Below are 17,912 nucleotides of genomic sequence, written 5' to 3'. Positions count from 1 at the left end.
GATATGCATTCGATCCGTAAGACTATCGGATCGGATCGAATCAAATCCGCACACTAATCGGATCGAATTGCGGATTTTGTGTAGATATTCGCATATCTGATCCGCATATTCGCAAAAATAAATAAATAAATAAATAAATATTCTTTTTATATTTTATTTCAACTAAAAATTATCATATATGTTGTATTATTTTAATTTATTATTTAAGAAATGTATGTTTAATATTATTTTAAGAGTAAACATATTTTAAAAAATAGAAAAAATAAATTTTATTGATATTTTTTAATAAAAATAAGCTTTTAAAAATATTTTTGTATTTTGCGGATATATCCGATATCTGATTCGATCCGATCCGCAATCCAAACTTAAAAATTGCGGATATTAGATCTGATCCGATGATTTTAGTGCGGATCATATCGAAATTTTGGCCATATTCGATCCGCGTTCACCCCTACTTGAAATATTAAGTATATTGTTTGATACATTTATGCATTTATTTATGTGATATGGCACTTTTGGATAAAAATTTAACAAAGAACTATTAGTTATACAAGAATATATTGACCTTATATTCTATGAATATATATATATATACATATTTTTCATAGTACTATAGGAGTAATGTTAATGGTGCATCAATATGGATGGAAGATTGGATTCTGTTCTCTTTTTTCTTTGGAACCATTCGTTCTGACATGTTCACGTTGGCACTTTGATTGCACTGCAAGTAAAGTACAAATTTCTTAAATTTATTTGTTTTGTTTTGTTTTTGCTTTGGCCACTTCTTGCTCTATTCATGAACCTTCTTCTTTGGCTATGCTTTTATCTTTTTCTCATTGTTAATGATTGTTATCATCAACAATCACATTTAGTGCATTTAAGATTTGGTTATTATGCCAAATGCAAATAATGCTTCTTCCTTTTTCAGTAACACTCTTGTTTTATTTGCTGAACTTCACTAGGAGAGAATGTTTGTTGTAATGTTGGAATCTACACATTTTGAAAATAAATTTTGACAAAATAAACAAATAATAAAATATACATTTTAATATAACTATATTACGGTAATTACAATAATTATAATATTTTAAAAAATATTACTAAAATATAAAAAAATATAATTTTAATTCTAACAATACTTACATAACTACTGAAACTGCCGTAAGAATAGATAAACTAAAATTCAGTATAATAAAATCCTCTAATTTCATCTTTTATTTGATAAAATTTTAGAAATAGTATTTATCTAGATAGATTTATTATTTATGCTATTTTTTTCTTCCTTTTATCCTCTTTTACTAAGTGAACATAGATATACTAATTATTTTAACCAATTTGGGTTGGTCGAGTAGTCAGCTCACTCGTCCGCTTAAACAAGTGTTAGGAATTCGAATTTCGTCTTGTGCATGCAGCAACCTATTGGCCAGCGACAGACTCTTAAATGGAGCTAAAATCCGCAACGAATTAGTTCTTGACCTGTTGGGTTGGGGGATACCGTGAAAAATAAAAAAAAGGTATACTAACTATTTTTGGGACGATTACTCACATAAAATTTTTTTATGTAAAAATAATAACTCAAATGAAAACAAGTGTTATATTAAACAATTTAGTCAAATATATCGGTATATTTATTAATTTCTGATTATTATCTTCACATGATGATATTTTATGGTGAGTACAAACAAACAAAACCAAATAAAAAAAGTTGATATATTTTGTATGGTTTTGATTATAACTTTGACTTTTCAAAAATGATGAAATTTAGTGAGGAAACTTTGACTGAACAGGTGAAGTTGATATTTGTAGTTGTAAAATTTCATTAGCTAGGCATGTGATATTGTTGTAACTAGATTTTACTCAATGACAAAAAAGAACAACCTGTGGCCCCAAAATAATAATAATAATAAAAAAAAAGAATCATAAATGAATAAAGACAGTTAGTATTCAATCTGAAAACTTTTGCAACAATTCTAGACTTAACACATACACATCTCTCTCTCTCATTCATTTTGGAATAACCATAATCTTCTATGCACTTCTTTTTTTGTTCACAACACAAAGTTGTTTAGTACTACTAACTTATTTGAGAGAGATGCAAGCTTTGTGGGTTTCTTTGAAGGATAATGTTAAATGTGGAAGCAAGCTTAGTGATGTGATAAGGCAGCCACCAAAATGTGGCAAAGGAAGCTTCTGTGTTTCTGAGAAAGAGAAGAAAATCAATGGAGACAAAGACCATAATGACCCTCCATTGGAAACTCCACCTAGCATTGTTCTATCAAGGCCAAATAACACTCTTGCTAGGCTTCATGGTAAAATCAATTTCCTTCATAACTCATCAACAATGCATAGACATGCTTCAAATTTCTTGAGCATAGTACTAATTAACTAATTAGTTAAAGTAATGCATAGACATGCTTCAAATTTCTTGAATACTTAGTACTAATTGGTTACTTGTGATTATGGAAATTGTGATAGAGCTTAGTGTTGGAGATCCTTCAAGGAAAATTGTTGAGATGATATTTCAGAAGGCTTGGATGAACACATCAAAACCACTGAGGAAGATTAAGACAGTTCTAAGAGTTAGCTACTCAGAACAAGTTCTAGAAAGGTTTGAAAAGTACAGAGAAAATGTGAAGAAGAACGCGGACGAGCAGCATCCGAGGAGCACAGTGGATGGCAATGAATTGTTGAGATTCTATGCCACAACAGTGAGGTGTTTCCAAGGGAAAACTGTGAAGAAAGTTCATGATTTGTGTAAAGATCTTTCATGTTGTCTCTGCCAAACAATTCAGTTCAACTTCAACACAGAACATGCCAAGATTCAATTGAATAATGACATTGGAAAGGAGCAAACAGTTGCCACTACAAGAGTTAGGATTGTGAAAAGAGCTGCAATTGTTTGCAGGATAATTGCTGGAACTTCAATGAATGAAGTTGATGGTGAATTTGAAGGGCCTGTCTCAAATGGTTTGGGAGAAATTCAATTTAGCTTAGAAAAATTTGTAGTGAAAAATCCAAGTTCTATACTTCCTTGCTTTGTAATCATTTTTAGCTAACATACATACATGTTCTGTAGTAATATATTGTCACCATTCTTTCTAGGGTAAATTACATTAACCTCTCTTGAGATTTTCTGAAATTGAATGTACTTTTTAACAGAACATGGTAATTTGACTATGAAACATGGGATTCTAGAGAAGGAGGGATTATCATACATAAACTAACCATGAATCTATGACTGAATTTTCATCTCCAAGCACAAGAGACAATAAGAGATTGATTTTTCCAACCAAGAAGTAAAGCATCATCTCTCTCTTCTAGAGTGTATTGTCCAGGGTAGCTTTCTTGAAGTTGCCTAATCAAAGAATTAACATAAGAACTCAAAGGATATGGTGCGAATCCGGCCCTTTCGAAGCGCAATCTCCACTTCTTCAGAGATTCGTGGCGTTCGACTCTTTCTGCGCCTTCACATGCTATCAGATTAACAACTTCTCTAGCAAGGCAATGCTGTTCCACATTGATCCTCTCTTTGTGATCCCTTGGAAGAGCTGCGTCGATTGATTCGAAAACAGCCAAGTAGTAGTTCATTGTTTCAACAAAACGTGGGAAGAAAGGAAGATTACTTGTGTTAGAATCTTGCTCAACCAAGGTAACCACCTTAGGTGACAAGAACTTTGCCAGTCTTAACAACCGGTTGCGATGATTTATCCGGCTATCCACGCTTTCATCTGGTAAATGGTGAAGCATCATGGCAAAATTCACAGCAATGGACTCATCAGGCCTAATGTCAAGATCATCAAGCTTCACCTCAGAAGGGGAAACTTCTAGAGCATGAAATTCAAATTGAACCTTACATGAATTTGCAATTCTTGATAACCTTTCTCCAACTATGTTAAGTCCTCCTCCTCTGGCAAAAGCAGAGGTAGAGTCATCAAAACATGTTATTCTGATCTTTGGTGATCCATTAGGCCTTGCAGCAAGTGCTTTTATGAGGCTTATCCACTGAACTCCTTGGTTAATCTGAAAATCAATTATGTGAACTTCATTTTCATCCTTCATTGCTTCGGCTATCGATCCATTCGCAGAAAGATATCCGAATTTGAGGTATGGACAGATCTCATAAAGCATATGCATATAAGAAAGGAGTTCATTGCCAGTAGGTTCCTTGCATCTCAAGGCATTGTAGATTGTGCTTCCTGAAGTGGCTAGCCTTGCAACAAGTGCCTCCAACATGTATGCTCCTAATCTTTGAACCGGATCCCCAGAAATCGACACCATTTTTTGCAGCTCAGAAATCAGCCATTCAGTTGTCTCCATGTCATTCTCTGACATTGCTTTTGCACAAGCACAAAGCATCTCTTTCAAATCGCCTCGCGATATCACCTCCATCATTTTCCCCCACCTCAAGAATGAGTCATATTCTTGTGGAATCATAGCAGCACCATATGTGTTTAGAATATCTGCATCAGATCCTAGCATAGCACTTTCCAATTCCCTTAACTTGTTGCTCAAGTCATCTTGATCATGTGTCAAGCAAGATTCATTGTCATGTTCGACGCGGTCTTGCTTCAACATTGGAGTAATCTCAGGTGAGAAACTAAGAGAAGATGGGGAGTTTTGGTTAGTAGAAGAAGATTCAAGGGTGCAATAGTGTTCTGAATTATGAAGTAAAGGGTAATTGTTTAGGTTCTCACTTTGAAGGAAGTAACAAGAATAGGACATGTTTGTTTGCATTCAAAAGGTAATAAGTTCTTTTGAATATATGCAAACAACACCAAAATGATTTTACTAATTCCCAAATTACAAATTGAATGTTGTTCACATTTGAGATATTCTGCAGAAAAAGATGACAAAAAAATGCAGTATTTCAGTGTTGATGGAACAATAATCACAACCAAATAATGCATTAAACATTTTCCTAATCTATTTTCAAACCACACATGAATAAAATATTAACTATGAATCTCTCTAAGGCTAAAAACATAATCATTAGTAATTACTATTCTACTTGAACTAATGATTCTTAATTACATCATGTTCTATACTACTACTAAATGATTCAAAGTTCAAGCTGAGAACTTTGACTCATTTAACTAAAAAGAGCCATTTAGTTTTAAAAAACCAGAACAGAAAAATTGTAAACAAGAAAAGGGATGAAAAATTTTCATTCATCAACAACAAGTTTTGACACAATAATTAGCATAGAAAGATGCAGCTTCATCTTTGACTTAAGAACAGGAACACAAGAGTTAAGACTTAAAACAATTTCAGAGAAACTCACCAGAGATATGGAGAGAAAGTGTGTATTGAACTTTGAACTTCGATGCCAAGACAACAAATAATGAATACTTAATTTCTATGAAGTTTTTTTTTTTCTTTCTTTTCTTTTTCTTCTTTTTTTGGGTTCAAGGTGGTGGTTGAGAATTTGGTCTAATTCCTCTGAAATAAATGCATATATTTGTTGATATTTTATAGAGACGCGTAGCTAATAAGAAACCAAGATTTTTCTTGTCCTTTTCTATATTATATAATCTTCAATCATGTTTATAATATGTTTATACTTTATACAAAATATTACAAATGTTATTATTTAATTTCCTCTCTTTGTGGTTTCTTATCTTAACCATGACGTCACTTTCGCTTAACATTATTATAATACTTGTTTTATACAGAAGATTATATGATTAACTAATTATTAAAATGCATTCTTCCACGTTTCTAATGACCGATTGGAATATTCATTGTGTAAAATAATAAAAAATATATAATAATAAAGCTGTTGTTGATTATTAAAATATTAATAATAATTTACAAATGCACCCAAAATCAAATTGATAATTAAAAATAATTAACAATTCTATGCGAATTTTTGAAGTGCGAAACCAAAAAAAAAAGGTATGCTGGTAAAGATTGTCGTAACCTTTTACCAACGTGTGAAATGAAATCATAGGATACTGGTCAACACGGTTTCTTTGACTTCACACTTGTGTTACTACTTACTACTATATTCTCATTAAATATCTCATAACCCTACTCATTACCATTATTTCTATATTATTCTTCATAACACGTGCATTTGTCCATAATTATAACTTATATATATAATAATCACTATATATCTTAAAAAAGTTTTAGAACATTATTAAATATAGATATAACAAAAATACGTTATGTATACAAAACATTAATTATAGAATCAATTATTATGTATTTTTATATCGTTATACATATTATTTTATATATTTTTAATTAAATAATTAACTAGTAAAATAATTAAATTTATAATAAATGAACAATAAAAAATATTTACAATAGTATAAAATTTTTTATTAAATAACAAGTACACATTTTTATACACAATAACTAATTAATAACTTATTTTTAGCAAATAGGCAACATGATTGTAAATATAAATGGATATATTTCAATATATTTCGATACTATTGTGGAAAATAGTAGATTGCTAGAGAATTCGAGACTATTCCGAAGTTTAAATTCTTGGATCACTTATGTGGGTTTTTTAAAATGGTAAAAGAGGACTGGTGGGGATTAGAAAATTTCTCAACTGTTGCGAAAATTTTTAACAAATCAATTAGGAGTATAAGAATAGACTGAGTTTGATCTTTTAGTTGTTGACGGCATTGCTAGATATGACTATGGAGGGATGTCTGTTTGTTTGATTAGTATTTGTTTTTTGTTTATTTATTTTGTTTAGTTACTTCACCTTATTGTGTTGAGCTCTTTTTTTTTTAAATCTATTTTCCTGTACTACACATATATTTCTTCAAATATTCAAAGTGGCAAATGTGTTAAAATAATTGTGAAAAAAATTATAACTCAAATAACATAAACTTTCTATATTTATTTAAAGATTTTAAATTCGAGTTTTACTCCTCACTTTAGATAAAAAAAAATGTTAAAATAAATATTAATCAATTATTGTGTAGAATTGGACATAATCAAGTGCGTCACTTTTGGCCTGTCAACTACAGCTACATTTCTTGACAAAAAATGAATGACTCTTGTACTATGTTTCCAAGTAGGAAGGCAAGTGTTTGTAGTGTTTTTTGAGCGTTGAAATCCTTGCAAATCTGATTGTAGAAGTTGAGTCCAACTTAAACTCAAAATTCTTCTTCTTTTCTGTTTTAATTTGTTTTCACCTCCTCCATGTGTTGTACGTGTACTCATTGGAATTTTCTGAATTTTTGACCGTCCGTGTTAAAAGTTAAAACTCCTCGTTCATTTCTATTTCTAATGTGAGTAATACATTGACATTCTAATATCTAATTCCAAAAATAAAGAGGATAAGGTAACAAGGTCTAATTAAAAAAGAAGGAAGCTAAGATACACGAATTCTACCTCAAGTAGAAAAATAAATTTAATTTTAATGCACTAATGATATAAAATAGTTTTATATATATATTTAATTAGATAATATTATATCAATAAAAATAATTGTCTTTTATATTAATTACATGAATTGTCATTCAAAAGAATGGATGTGAAATATCTTACGTGCATCAAAATTAAACTTATAAAAAAATAGGATGAACTTTATAATTTGAGAATTCTATCATAATTAAAAATATTAAAAAATCTTAATTTGTAAAAAAAGAGAAATAAAATTACTTTGTAATATATTAAATTAAAGGAAAATGCTAATGCTTTCTATAGAAAGTAAGAAGTGCACTTGGCTTTGAATTTTAAAATTTAAATTATGAACTCTAAATCTTAAATTTTAAATTATAAATTCCTAAATTTCAAATACTAAAACCTACTTTAAATTTAAACCATTGATTTAAAATATAATAAATAAAAAACTAAAATTTCTTTAAGTGACAAGTAGGGTGATACTCTTTAGTCCTTACCTAGTAAGAAACGTTTAAGAATAAACGAATTAAAAGTGATATTAAGTTAAACATACATGAAAACAATCAACCTAAACCAAGATTATTTGATTGGATGAGAAATGAATATGTTCTATAACAAGGTTGTGATTGTTGAAGTATTGTTATGTGCAATGTATCACAAGGCTTCTAACCAGAAAAGAATCTCTTCCATGACTGCCAAGGAAGAAATCCACCTACATTAGACAGAATATGAAGTTTCTTAGTTAGATATAGAATCAACAAATCAGATAAATCACAAAATCTTTAGTGGCAATCGTAAATTAGCAAGTTTTAAAATTGAAGTATGAAATTTTGACATACCACATTCAGGGCAACGAAAATACTTCTTGTCCCTGAAAACAATCCCTGATCCTCCACATTCCTCACATTTCCTTTGTGCTATCTGCAATAAAAATCCAAAACTCATGAATTAAAAATTTTTTCTAAAAACAAGAGAGGTGAAAACTCGCATGCAACTGTCTTCATATGAAGTTAATAATTGAAAATTATTAGATAGTTTGATATATTTGACTAAATTATCATCTAATAATTCTTAACTATCATCATCACGTGAAAACAAATGAATTAAAATCAAAAGGTTCCCTTACAATTCTTTTGCTGAACTCTATCCCTGCCACCACAAAAGGTGTAATCCCAGCTGCAAAAATATAAACAACACATAGAAAATAGTAAATTTTGGAAAATAACTTTTTTCTAAAAGGCTTATAGCTTTCTATTATTGAATTGAAATATTTGATGAGATAGAATAATATACCTATAGTTCCAACTATGATTTGCCATGTGATTTCAACTGGAGCAGGGTCAAGAACAGTGGTTACATCATTGATAGCCGAGACCTTTGTTGATGTTCTTCTTGTTTCTGCAATCTTAGCTGAAAAAGTGGAGCTTGTTCTGACACAAAGAGGAACTGTTGCATGTCTTGGCGGAGAACAAGAAATGGGTGTGCGTCTGGTCGGAGTTGCTAAGGAAAGCAGAGAAGAAGCAAGTGCAGATTCCATGGTTGGCAACGGGCCAGCCCGGTCCGGTTCACAGATCTACGGCTAAGCCGTTAATATAATAATAATATTGAAAATGAAGAAGGCTACGTGGGCTTTCTCTGATCCATGGGCTGCTTCTGTGATTCACGTTCTCGATAAGGTTCTTCTAATAAATTTACCACTTAGAACTAAATTGAGTTGGTCTAGCTCATTAATCCACTTAAGCAAGTGTTAGGAGTTTAAATTCTATCTTTATACATATAGCAATCCATTGGTCAACGATAAATTAGGGAATACCGCAAAAAACAAAAAAAATTTACCACTTAATAAACCAACTTAGATGGTAGCTCACTCATTTGTTTAAGTAAGTATTAGAGGTTTAAATTTATTTTGTGTATGTAATAACTTATTGGCCAACGACAGATTCTTAAATAAAATTTTGATTTTCGATAAATTAATTTTTGATCGGTCAAATTAAGAAATACCACCAAAAAAATTTACCACTTAATAACTAACTTAGGTCATACGATTAACTCAAATAACTAACTATTTGTTCAAGTAAATATTGAGAGTTTAAAATTTAAACAAATAATACTTAATTAAGTAAATTATTTGATAATCTAAATTAGTTATTAAGAATTTCAGATTGAACTTTGTAGCAACTTTGATAATGATTTATTAATAGAATAAGTTGTAGTAAAAAGTATTCATTTAAATAGCATGACACTATTACAAATAATTTTTATTAATAAAAATACTTGGATAAGTTGACTAAGTTAAATAAAAAAAATTATTCACATTAATCATTAAATTAAATTAGCTCTATTGCTGAAAGAAGAAGAAGAAGAAATGGATAAACCTCTGAAGTTTCAACTGAAACATCGTTAAGAGATTCTACCCTCAGTAGGGTTTTGGAGAATATTCTCTCTCTACAAATGGTTTCCATATTCTCTCTCTATCCCTGCAATCCCCTCCTCTATTCTTCTTCTTCTTCTTCCTTTCGGAACTTTGTTGAATGGCATTTCAATCCGAGTTCGAATTCGAATTCGAATTCTGCATCTTCATCCATTGACGGAAGAGGAGGTGGTGGTGGTGGCAGCAAGGTGCTGCTTGTGGTTGCTGCGGCGCATTCCAATCCAAACATTCTCAAGACCAACCGCAAGTCTAAGTACGGTTACCCTCTCTCTACCTACGATTCCGACGACGACGACGACGACGACGATGACGATGACGACGAGGACGGTGATTGGCTCTCTGATGTGAGTTTCATTTTTTCCTCCTTAGCTCAATTTCATGTTCGTATTTATTTGTTTCGGTTTTAATTTTCAGAAAGAAAACAAATTTTGAAATTTTTATTGTTCATTGTTTAAGGTGTTAATGTGTTATTATGAGTTAACTTTGCTGGCAATTAATCCAAATTTTCGTTGGTGACGGATGATGAAGCTCTCATTTCCGGTATTCATAACATTTCGATTTGGAAAATTTGGTTTTGCGCAACTGGAAAATGACGTCGGTGTTCTTCTAATCTTGTTGATGCTTTTGGGGATTTGTTTTTGTAATCTTATTCTTGTTTGTGCAATGCGTTCTTAGGAAGAATTTGCTGAGCCTGCTCGCTTGGACACTAATGGCAAGAGATCTAAGTTGCATGCAAGTAAAGGTATGCTTGAAAGAGTTTTGCTGACTAGTTTTAAGAGGAAAGTTGAATGTTGCATAATCTTGTTTGTTTGTGCAGGAAAAGAAAGACAAAATGAAAAGGAATGGGGTGTAAGAGATTTTGATAATGTACCAAGCACTGGAATGCGCGGAAGCGAGGGAGTGGCGTCTTTACGGCGAAACTACAATGGAAAGGTACCAAATGGTGTTACAGTAAGCTGTTCAGTTTTAAAAGGTTTAACTTGCATTTTGATTGCAGCTTGATAAGAACTTAAAGGAGAAGAAATATCCACGGCTGTCGGAAGAGATTATCTTGGATTCGAAATGGTTACCGCTTCTTGATTACTTAAGCACCTTTGGAATCAAGGAGTCACACTTCGTCCAGATGTATCAAAGGCACATGCCGTCACTTCAAATCAATGTATGCTCTGCACAGGAAAGGTTAGATTACTTAATGAGTGTCGGTGTCAAACATAGAGATGTTAGAAGAATCCTTGTGAGGCAGCCTCAGATTCTGGGGTATACGGTGGAGAACAATTTGAAGTCTCATGTTGCTTTCTTGGCAGGCTTGGGAATACCAAGTTCCAGGATAGGGCAAATCATTGCCGTCGCTCCATCGCTTTTTTCTTACAGTGTTGAAAATTCATTAAAACCGACAGTAAGATATTTAGTTGAGGAAGTTGGAATCAAGGAAAGAGACTTGGGTAAGGTCATTCAGCTAAGCCCACAAATCCTTGTCCAGCGCATTGACGTTTCATGGAATACTCGATACATGTTTCTAGCCAAAGAGTTGGGAGCACCCAAAGATAGCATAGTGAAGATGGTGACGAAACATCCTCAGCTTCTCCACTACAGCATAGATGATGGATTACTTCCAAGGATAAACTTCCTAAGAAGCATAGGAATGAAAAATTCAGACATCTTGAAAGTATTGACTAGTCTTACACAGGTAATTTTTCATTTCTTTTGTACTTTCATTATTGATAAATGAAAAATATTCTGTTTTATTGTTCCAAATTTCCTTTCTCCCGCTCCATTGTATTATATTCTGTCCTATGTAATTTTTTACTTAACTATTGAATTGATCCTTAAGAATCGTCTTTATCGTTAGTTACTACTGAACCTGCAGGTGCTATCTCTGTCCCTAGAGGACAATCTGAAGCCCAAGTATTTGTACTTGGTAAATGAACTCAACAACGAGGTGCAATCCTTGACCAAATACCCAATGTACCTTAGCTTGTCTTTGGACCAAAGAATCCGTCCTCGTCATAGGTTCTTGGTTTCCTTGAAGAAAGCTCCAAAAGGACCCTTTCCACTTGGATCTCTTGTTCCAACTGATGAATGCTTTTGTCAACAGTGGGCTGGAACTAGTTTGGATAAATATTTGGCATTTCGTCAAAGATTATTAGTCAGAAGGTTTGCTGAGAAATTCGAAAGAAAAATGTGACAGACCAGGATCAATTTTGTGTTAATATACTTGCAATCAGTACTGAAGGAAGAACAATCTCTAGAAATCTAACATCGAGTAACATGTTGCTATATTTTTTTTTCGGCATTATGGCTGAAGCATGATCCTTTGAGTTCCTTCATTATTCTCGGGTTGTTTATAAAGCATTTTGATATGAAAAGACAGAACACATCATAGTGCAGTCTGCACCGTAAGGTGAGCTTCTATAGCATTTTGATGATTAATACATTCAATATGCTGTTAGCTTCTTTAGCGGTTTGATTTTCATGATTAGGAATATACATTCAATATGCTGATGTTAGCTTCTTTATAGTGCATTCATTATACTGTTAGTAACCCCTAACTTGTTGCAGGTTGTGGACAATATTGCAAACTTACGCTGGTATAAATTATAGAAGGAGGCGGCATCAAGTTAAATTTACAGCTTATATATTCTGTCATTAGGATTTATTTCTGCTTTGGTGTTTTTGCTGCTTTATTTATTTAATATTTATTTAGTTTTTCTTCAAATCAATATTACTTTATTTGTTACACGTTTCACCATCACCATTCAGATACAAACTTGAAAATTGTATGTCATCATGGATACAAGCTAAAATATCATGTTCAATCTCTTGAGATACTTGTATTACAGCAATCCTACCTTTTTTCTATTTCTCTTTTTTCTTTTGATCAAAATCTATAAGTCTTCGTCTGGTGTAGACAGTAATAAGAATACGAAAATCGAAATTTTATATTAAATTACATAAGACACTAATTTGAAGATTCATTGGTTCTATGATAATAAATTGTTAAAAGGATTATTTAAATTCCTGAGTTTTACTAAAATAACCAAACAATGCTGTTAATTCAATCTTTACAAAAATCTTTGCAAAAGTTTCTTCCTTGCTCATGCAGAAGCAGAATGCACTAATCATTTCCTTGAATATAAAACCAACATGAATTTGGTCCTAAAGAATAAAAAAAAAAATTAAAATGTAAAATACTGGTATTGAAATTACCACAAACTGTTATTTAAGTTGTTTATGCTTAAAAAAACTATAGTCTAGTTGGCCAGAGTCTAGACAAGGATACAATATGGATGAAAGCTATGCATAATATAATATATAGTCCTACTAATAACTTACTGCTACTACCTTCATCTTAAAACATACCTTTTATCATTTTGTATGATATATAAAACTATAAATCTCGCTACAAGTATCATTAGAATTATGTTAATTCCACCTGTTCAAGTTGTGTCTTCAAACTCTCCTTTTTCAGCCTTTTATGTACTAGCCAGAGATTTTGACTAAACTTCAAAGCTACTTGGTACTGTATAGTATATCAAAAGAAAGTTGATGCCTTTGGCCTTGGGCTATTTAAACTCTATATTTCTTCTGTGTGTGTTTCTGAAAGTATAAGACTTATTGATTCTCATTCTCCACCGGAAATGCGAATGGACTGTCCGGAAGGTCAAACCCTTGGCTGCTGCTGCGTGCCCAAACAAAAAATATTGTTTATGGATGGTACAAATAGATTTTCCAAGACAACAATACAAAGAAATTGTGATAAGATACATTTACCTGTTTTCATCAGAGAAATTGGTGTCTATATTACTTGGTTTCTCATTATCATTGAAAGATTCTTGAGGATGAAAGTTGAAATTGAAATGATCTGAAAAATGTAAAGTAGCCTTATAAAGAATGATACAAAGAATGTACTCGTAATAAATAAATGCAATTCATATTACTACTACATACCTTCTGAAGCTCTCATTCCATTCGTGGAGAAACGAAACTGGGGTGAAGGAGACAGAGAATTTTGGGCAAACTGCAACGCTGCCAAACGTCTCCTTTGCATTTCTACTAGTTCTAGAGCCTGCTCCTGCTCTTCCATCAGTTGTCTCCTAAGAGATCTAGCATTCCCACAACTTCTCGAAACTACAAAAAAAAATTGAAAATGGTTATATTAATGACTAATGAGAGAAAGAAATCTGATCATAGAACAAGTCATATGAACAGGACAGTAATATAGATTCCAAATAAGATAATATGATACTCACTTGAGTTCATTTCAGAATCCATGTCTATGTGGTGAGGTGAGTAACATATAGAGTGCTGAATTCTATCAGCATACTTCCTGAAACCAAATTAAAGTTGATATGAAAAATTTCTTGAAAAAGAAGTATCTGTCAACATAACTAGCATGATCAAAGGATAAAATTAAATTACTAAATTTCATTCATACACAAAGGACGAAAGTAAATTAATTAATATATACTATTATCATATGTAAATTTCTCTAAATTAACCTTCATAATCAGGTATTGATACAATTATACCAAGAAACAATCAAATTATAACAAGAACCCTTTCTAATGTCAAGTGCAATTGTACCCACATTTCAAGGTTAAATCCAGAGTATAAGCATTCAATTCCGAGCTAAAAATGTAAATTAACAGAAGGAACATTAGACAAGGAAGTACCTTTCAATAACCTTTGACTTCTCCCGGTAAGGTTTCACAAGCACCCGAGACCCACGAACATAATGGGGATTCCCTTTGTCTAAAATGGTTTTAACAGTTTGCGGATCAATAAACGTCACAAAGCCAAACATCCTTTTCTGCTGGCATGGAATCCTTACATCTTCAACACACCCGAATGTGCTGTAGAGGAAAACATATATAAAAAATTTGTTAACAATAATCAGCTGAAATGAAGAGTTGACTTCACTTATAGACACAAAGGCTTAGTTTGGTAAAAGCTTAGTTTGGTAAAGCTTTTACTTTTCGAAAGTAGCTTATGAAACTATCTTTTAAAAGACGGCTTTTTAAAAGCGACAGCACTTGCGTTTGGTAAAATCACGTTAAAAATATATATGTTGTTATTATAATTTTGACTAATGTTTATGAAGTTGGTGTACGAAAATTTTATGATTGGTTTCCATAAATCAAGTCTCCTTCTTCACGTTTTAAAGAACAGAGAAAAACAAACATCTAAAAAATACAAAAACAACGCACAAAAAATAATATAAATAGATAGAAGTTCATACCTAATACATGATAGAGATGTATTTGTGTTGAAATTATGAAGATTAGGTTGAAAAATAAAAAATATATGAAGATTGTGTTAGAATTTGTGAAGGTTAGGTCGAGAAATTAGAAATATATGAATATTTCAATGGCAATATAATGGCAGGAAATATGTGTAGGAAAATAAATGAAATCTGGTGTTAATAATTAATAATGGTAATTTTGAATATTTATTATATTAGATTTTTTAATTTTTATAAACACAAGCCAACTTTAAAAAACTCCCTCTTAGATGCTTTCAAAAGCACCCCTAACTTTTAAAAGCTGCAAACACAAGCACTTGGCTTTTTAATTTACCAAACGCAAAATGAAGTACTTTGTCGCGAAAAGCTTTACCAAACCCAGCCAAAATACAATTCACCTGAAGTAATTAGAGACATCCTCCTCTGTGAAAGTGCTGTCAGCCGGAAATGTCAAATATATTTGTCGCGATGCACTGATATTTTGAACAAAATCTCTCTTCTGTGTGTATTTTGGAGCATCCTCTGCTAGAACTACCTCATGCTGCCCATGAGGTCTGTCAATCAATCACAATAAAATGTCAAATTTGGTAAGAAACATTCAATAAATTCCAGAAAGAAAACAGTCGCCAAGATTAATAAGAGCTCCACCTGTCTATGACACAAATACTATTGCTCAGCCGCGCCAGAAGCTTTGTCAAGCTATAGCCAGACTTACCATGCCGCTGGCTCTCGGTTAAATAACCATCTGCCTGAAGCACCTTCTTGTACTTATCATAATATGCCATTGGCAAGGCAGCAATTGTAATTGGATTGCGTCGTCTTTGCTTTAACAGATCAACAATCTCCCGTTCTAGCTGCGCTAGTGAGCCCGGCGAAACCACCGGATCATCATTAACAAAATCATTTCCATACATATGAGAGAAGCTCTCGGAGCCAGCTTGTCCATGATAGTATCTACAACTTTCACCATGTTTACAATAACCTTTGTTAAAGTAGTGACATGTCTTAACAGGAAAATCAGACAGGCCTGAATACCTTCTACCGGCCTTTCCACCGAAATTCGGCGTCGAAGCTTCCAATCCATAGAAATCACTGCCAATGGGATCTACATGACTCTCCAAACCATACAACTCTGCCTGATTCTGCAGTTCCGCAATCGAATCCGAGTACTTCATAAACTCAGGGTTAGTATTGGTAGCAGGATATGGATCCCAATAAGGAGAATTGTGAACCGGAAAGCTTGGTGGAGAGGTAGGTGTTCTAGGTGATATTACTGATAAATGGCTTAATCCTTGTGGAGGGTTCATAGGGACTGAAATTGGAATTATGGATGGTTTATGAGCAGACATTCTTTGAAGATCATTCTTGGCCTTGAATGCCACGTCACGGACGATGTGGTCCGGACATGTGGCCAATTTAGCAATGTCATGTTCATTGTGCAAAAGCAGAATTCCAATTATCTTTGAAGCATATTCAGGCTCAAACTTCTGAAGCTTATCAAATAGAATTCTTGTATAGTCGGGAATGTTCATAACTTCTGAAATGTCCATAGCTTCTATTTTGTCACTGCATTTTTTGAAATTCAAACCAACATGAACAAGATCTAGACACTAGTACTCAGAAAACAACTATGAAAAAAACTAAATAAACCTCTCAATCCAAATATCACAGGCAAATAATTTGAATATTTAAAAGAAAAATATTGCAGGACAAATATCAATCAAAATCCAAATATTATAAACAATATTACATATTTACATGCATTCTACAAAATCACATAACAAAATTGAAAAGTAACAACAACAAATAATAAACACATGAAAAAAATGAAAGTTTGCAAACATGCAACAGCATTCAACATTATATTTTGAGTGTTTAAAGCTAACTTTTTTTTTCTTTTTGTGCAAAATTCTGAAAAAAAAAATGTTAACTAAACAGAAAACTAACAATATACGTACCCATTAAGCAGAAAGACTGTGTCTCTGTTTCAACCACCAATCTATCTTTCTCTCAACACTTGCTCATTCTACAATCTTGTTTCTCTCTCTCAAACTAAAAGAAAGAAAGCACAGAGTTTCATGTAAATTTTCACAATAAAAGCAAAACAAAGGAATGCTTTTGAAAAAGGCTAAGAATCCAGAGAGCAGATAAGCAAAAACCCAATTGAATAAAAATGAAAAATTTGAACCTACCCAGTAACTCCCTCTGTCTCACACAAAAGACTTAAAGCACTTACTCAGTGATAAATGACTCTACAGTGCTCTGTATACATTTGATTTCCTTTAAAGTTTGAACCTTTTTTTTTTTTTCAAAGTCACACACAGCTGTTAAATAGTCACAGATTTAGGCACAATATTTGCTTGATCCTCGAAAGACCATAACTGCTTGGAACTGCCTCAATTTACTAAAAAAAACCCCTTTTTGAATAAAATTAAAATCAAAATTAAAAATAATAAATTGAGTAATAATTCGGAAAAACCAATGTGCTAAATTTAGGATTGTCACTCTTGAACTGCTCCACAAAGTCGGCAATGTCAATAGTTATCTGTTATCTTACTCAGTGTTAAGTGGAATAAGAAAGCTTTTTTTTTCGGCTTTATAGCATTTTTTTGGAGAAAATATCAATTCAAACTTGTAGGGAAAATGTTCAGGGTTAGTTTATTATATTTGAATCTATTTAAATATAAAAATTTTAAAATTTGATGAGATAGGATATAAATTTCAATTATTTTATTAAAAATTTAATTTTATATATAAAATAATACTTAATTACATAATTATTACATCAATAAAAATAATTATTAAATAAATAATTATAAGAAAATATAATTAGATAACTATATAAAATATTTTAGATTAACAAAATTA

General features: G+C 32.0%; 5 protein-coding genes across 9 annotated transcripts; 2 read left to right on the top strand and 3 right to left on the bottom strand.

Annotated features, from left to right (window-relative positions):
* Positions 1-1,941: 1,941 nt before the first annotated feature.
* On the top strand, positions 1,942-3,056 carry LOC130940829 (uncharacterized). The gene is made up of 2 exons (XM_057869082.1): positions 1,942-2,309; positions 2,476-3,056. The coding sequence occupies exons 1-2, from the start codon at positions 2,093-2,095 to the stop codon at positions 3,054-3,056; spliced, it is 798 nt and encodes a 265-aa protein (XP_057725065.1). The 5' UTR covers positions 1,942-2,092.
* LOC130940828 (scarecrow-like transcription factor PAT1) lies at positions 3,000-5,474 on the bottom strand. 3 transcript variants are annotated; one of them, XM_057869081.1, is made up of 3 exons: positions 5,282-5,474; positions 4,695-4,834; positions 3,000-4,597 (listed from the first exon to the last, which is right to left on the bottom strand). In XM_057869081.1, exon 3 carries the CDS (start codon positions 4,573-4,575, stop codon positions 3,247-3,249), a length of 1,329 nt encoding a protein of 442 aa, XP_057725064.1. In that variant the 5' UTR covers positions 4,576-4,597; positions 4,695-4,834; positions 5,282-5,474; the 3' UTR covers positions 3,000-3,246. The 3 variants fall into 3 exon arrangements, with proteins under 3 accessions (XP_057725064.1, XP_057725061.1, XP_057725062.1); XM_057869078.1 differs by having other exon boundaries at positions 3,000-4,834; XM_057869079.1 differs by lacking the exon at positions 4,695-4,834 and having other exon boundaries at positions 5,282-5,467.
* A 2,466-nt stretch (positions 5,475-7,940) lies between these two features.
* LOC130942041 (uncharacterized) lies at positions 7,941-9,050 on the bottom strand. The gene is made up of 4 exons (XM_057870717.1): positions 8,665-9,050; positions 8,498-8,547; positions 8,211-8,292; positions 7,941-8,083 (listed from the first exon to the last, which is right to left on the bottom strand). The coding sequence occupies exons 1-4, from the start codon at positions 8,906-8,908 to the stop codon at positions 8,037-8,039; spliced, it is 423 nt and encodes a 140-aa protein (XP_057726700.1). The 5' UTR covers positions 8,909-9,050; the 3' UTR covers positions 7,941-8,036.
* Positions 9,051-9,713: 663 nt separating this feature from the next.
* LOC130940693 (transcription termination factor MTERF9, chloroplastic) lies at positions 9,714-12,632 on the top strand. The gene is made up of 6 exons (XM_057868907.1): positions 9,714-10,146; positions 10,478-10,544; positions 10,620-10,735; positions 10,800-11,489; positions 11,670-12,203; positions 12,362-12,632. The coding sequence occupies exons 1-5, from the start codon at positions 9,823-9,825 to the stop codon at positions 11,985-11,987; spliced, it is 1,515 nt and encodes a 504-aa protein (XP_057724890.1). The 5' UTR covers positions 9,714-9,822; the 3' UTR covers positions 11,988-12,203; positions 12,362-12,632.
* Positions 12,633-13,018: 386 nt separating this feature from the next.
* LOC130941588 (zinc finger CCCH domain-containing protein 18-like) lies at positions 13,019-17,683 on the bottom strand. Of its 3 annotated transcripts, none has more exons than XM_057870146.1 (9): positions 17,237-17,683; positions 17,003-17,096; positions 15,693-16,610; positions 15,443-15,598; positions 14,476-14,655; positions 14,053-14,129; positions 13,751-13,930; positions 13,574-13,664; positions 13,019-13,481 (listed from the first exon to the last, which is right to left on the bottom strand). In XM_057870146.1, the coding sequence occupies exons 3-9, from the start codon at positions 16,592-16,594 to the stop codon at positions 13,415-13,417; spliced, it is 1,653 nt and encodes a 550-aa protein (XP_057726129.1). In that variant the 5' UTR covers positions 16,595-16,610; positions 17,003-17,096; positions 17,237-17,683; the 3' UTR covers positions 13,019-13,414. The 3 variants fall into 3 exon arrangements, with proteins under 3 accessions (XP_057726129.1, XP_057726130.1, XP_057726131.1); XM_057870147.1 differs by having other exon boundaries at positions 17,281-17,683; XM_057870148.1 differs by having other exon boundaries at positions 13,019-13,478; positions 17,003-17,683.
* Between the last annotated feature and the right edge of the window lie 229 nt (positions 17,684-17,912).

The sequence above is a fragment of the Arachis stenosperma genome, chromosome 7, assembly GCF_014773155.1.
Source record: "Arachis stenosperma cultivar V10309 chromosome 7, arast.V10309.gnm1.PFL2, whole genome shotgun sequence".
Lineage (NCBI taxonomy): Eukaryota > Viridiplantae > Streptophyta > Magnoliopsida > Fabales > Fabaceae > Arachis > Arachis stenosperma.
The sequence above is the reverse complement of the archived record's forward strand: the minus strand, read 5'-3'. Positions and strand labels throughout refer to the sequence as shown.

Bases quoted from the DNA above. Each gene is read 5' to 3' on its own strand.
- LOC130940829 (XM_057869082.1), top strand. From the start codon at position 2,093: ATGCAAGCTTTGTGGGTTTCTTTGAAGGATAATGTTAAATGTGGAAGC. The intron at 2,310-2,475 runs GTAAAATCAATT...AAATTGTGATAG, and splicing joins CACTCTTGCTAGGCTTCATG to AGCTTAGTGTTGGAGATCCT.
- LOC130940828 (XM_057869078.1), bottom strand. From the start codon at position 4,734: ATGCAAACAAACATGTCCTATTCTTGTTACTTCCTTCAAAGTGAGAAC.
- LOC130942041 (XM_057870717.1), bottom strand. From the start codon at position 8,908: ATGGAATCTGCACTTGCTTCTTCTCTGCTTTCCTTAGCAACTCCGACC. The intron at 8,548-8,664 runs GTATATTATTCT...ATATTTTTGCAG, and splicing joins AATCATAGTTGGAACTATAG to CTGGGATTACACCTTTTGTG. The intron at 8,293-8,497 runs GTAAGGGAACCT...TTTTTATTGCAG, and splicing joins TAGAGTTCAGCAAAAGAATT to ATAGCACAAAGGAAATGTGA.
- LOC130940693 (XM_057868907.1), top strand. From the start codon at position 9,823: ATGGTTTCCATATTCTCTCTCTATCCCTGCAATCCCCTCCTCTATTCT. The intron at 10,147-10,477 runs GTGAGTTTCATT...ATGCGTTCTTAG, and splicing joins ACGGTGATTGGCTCTCTGAT to GAAGAATTTGCTGAGCCTGC. The intron at 10,736-10,799 runs GTACCAAATGGT...TTTTGATTGCAG, and splicing joins GGCGAAACTACAATGGAAAG to CTTGATAAGAACTTAAAGGA.
- LOC130941588 (XM_057870146.1), bottom strand. From the start codon at position 16,594: ATGGACATTTCAGAAGTTATGAACATTCCCGACTATACAAGAATTCTA. The intron at 14,656-15,442 runs GTGAATTGTATT...TTTCCTCTACAG, and splicing joins GATGTCTCTAATTACTTCAG to CACATTCGGGTGTGTTGAAG. The intron at 14,130-14,475 runs GTACTTCCTTGT...ATTTGGTTTCAG, and splicing joins AAGTCAAAGGTTATTGAAAG to GAAGTATGCTGATAGAATTC.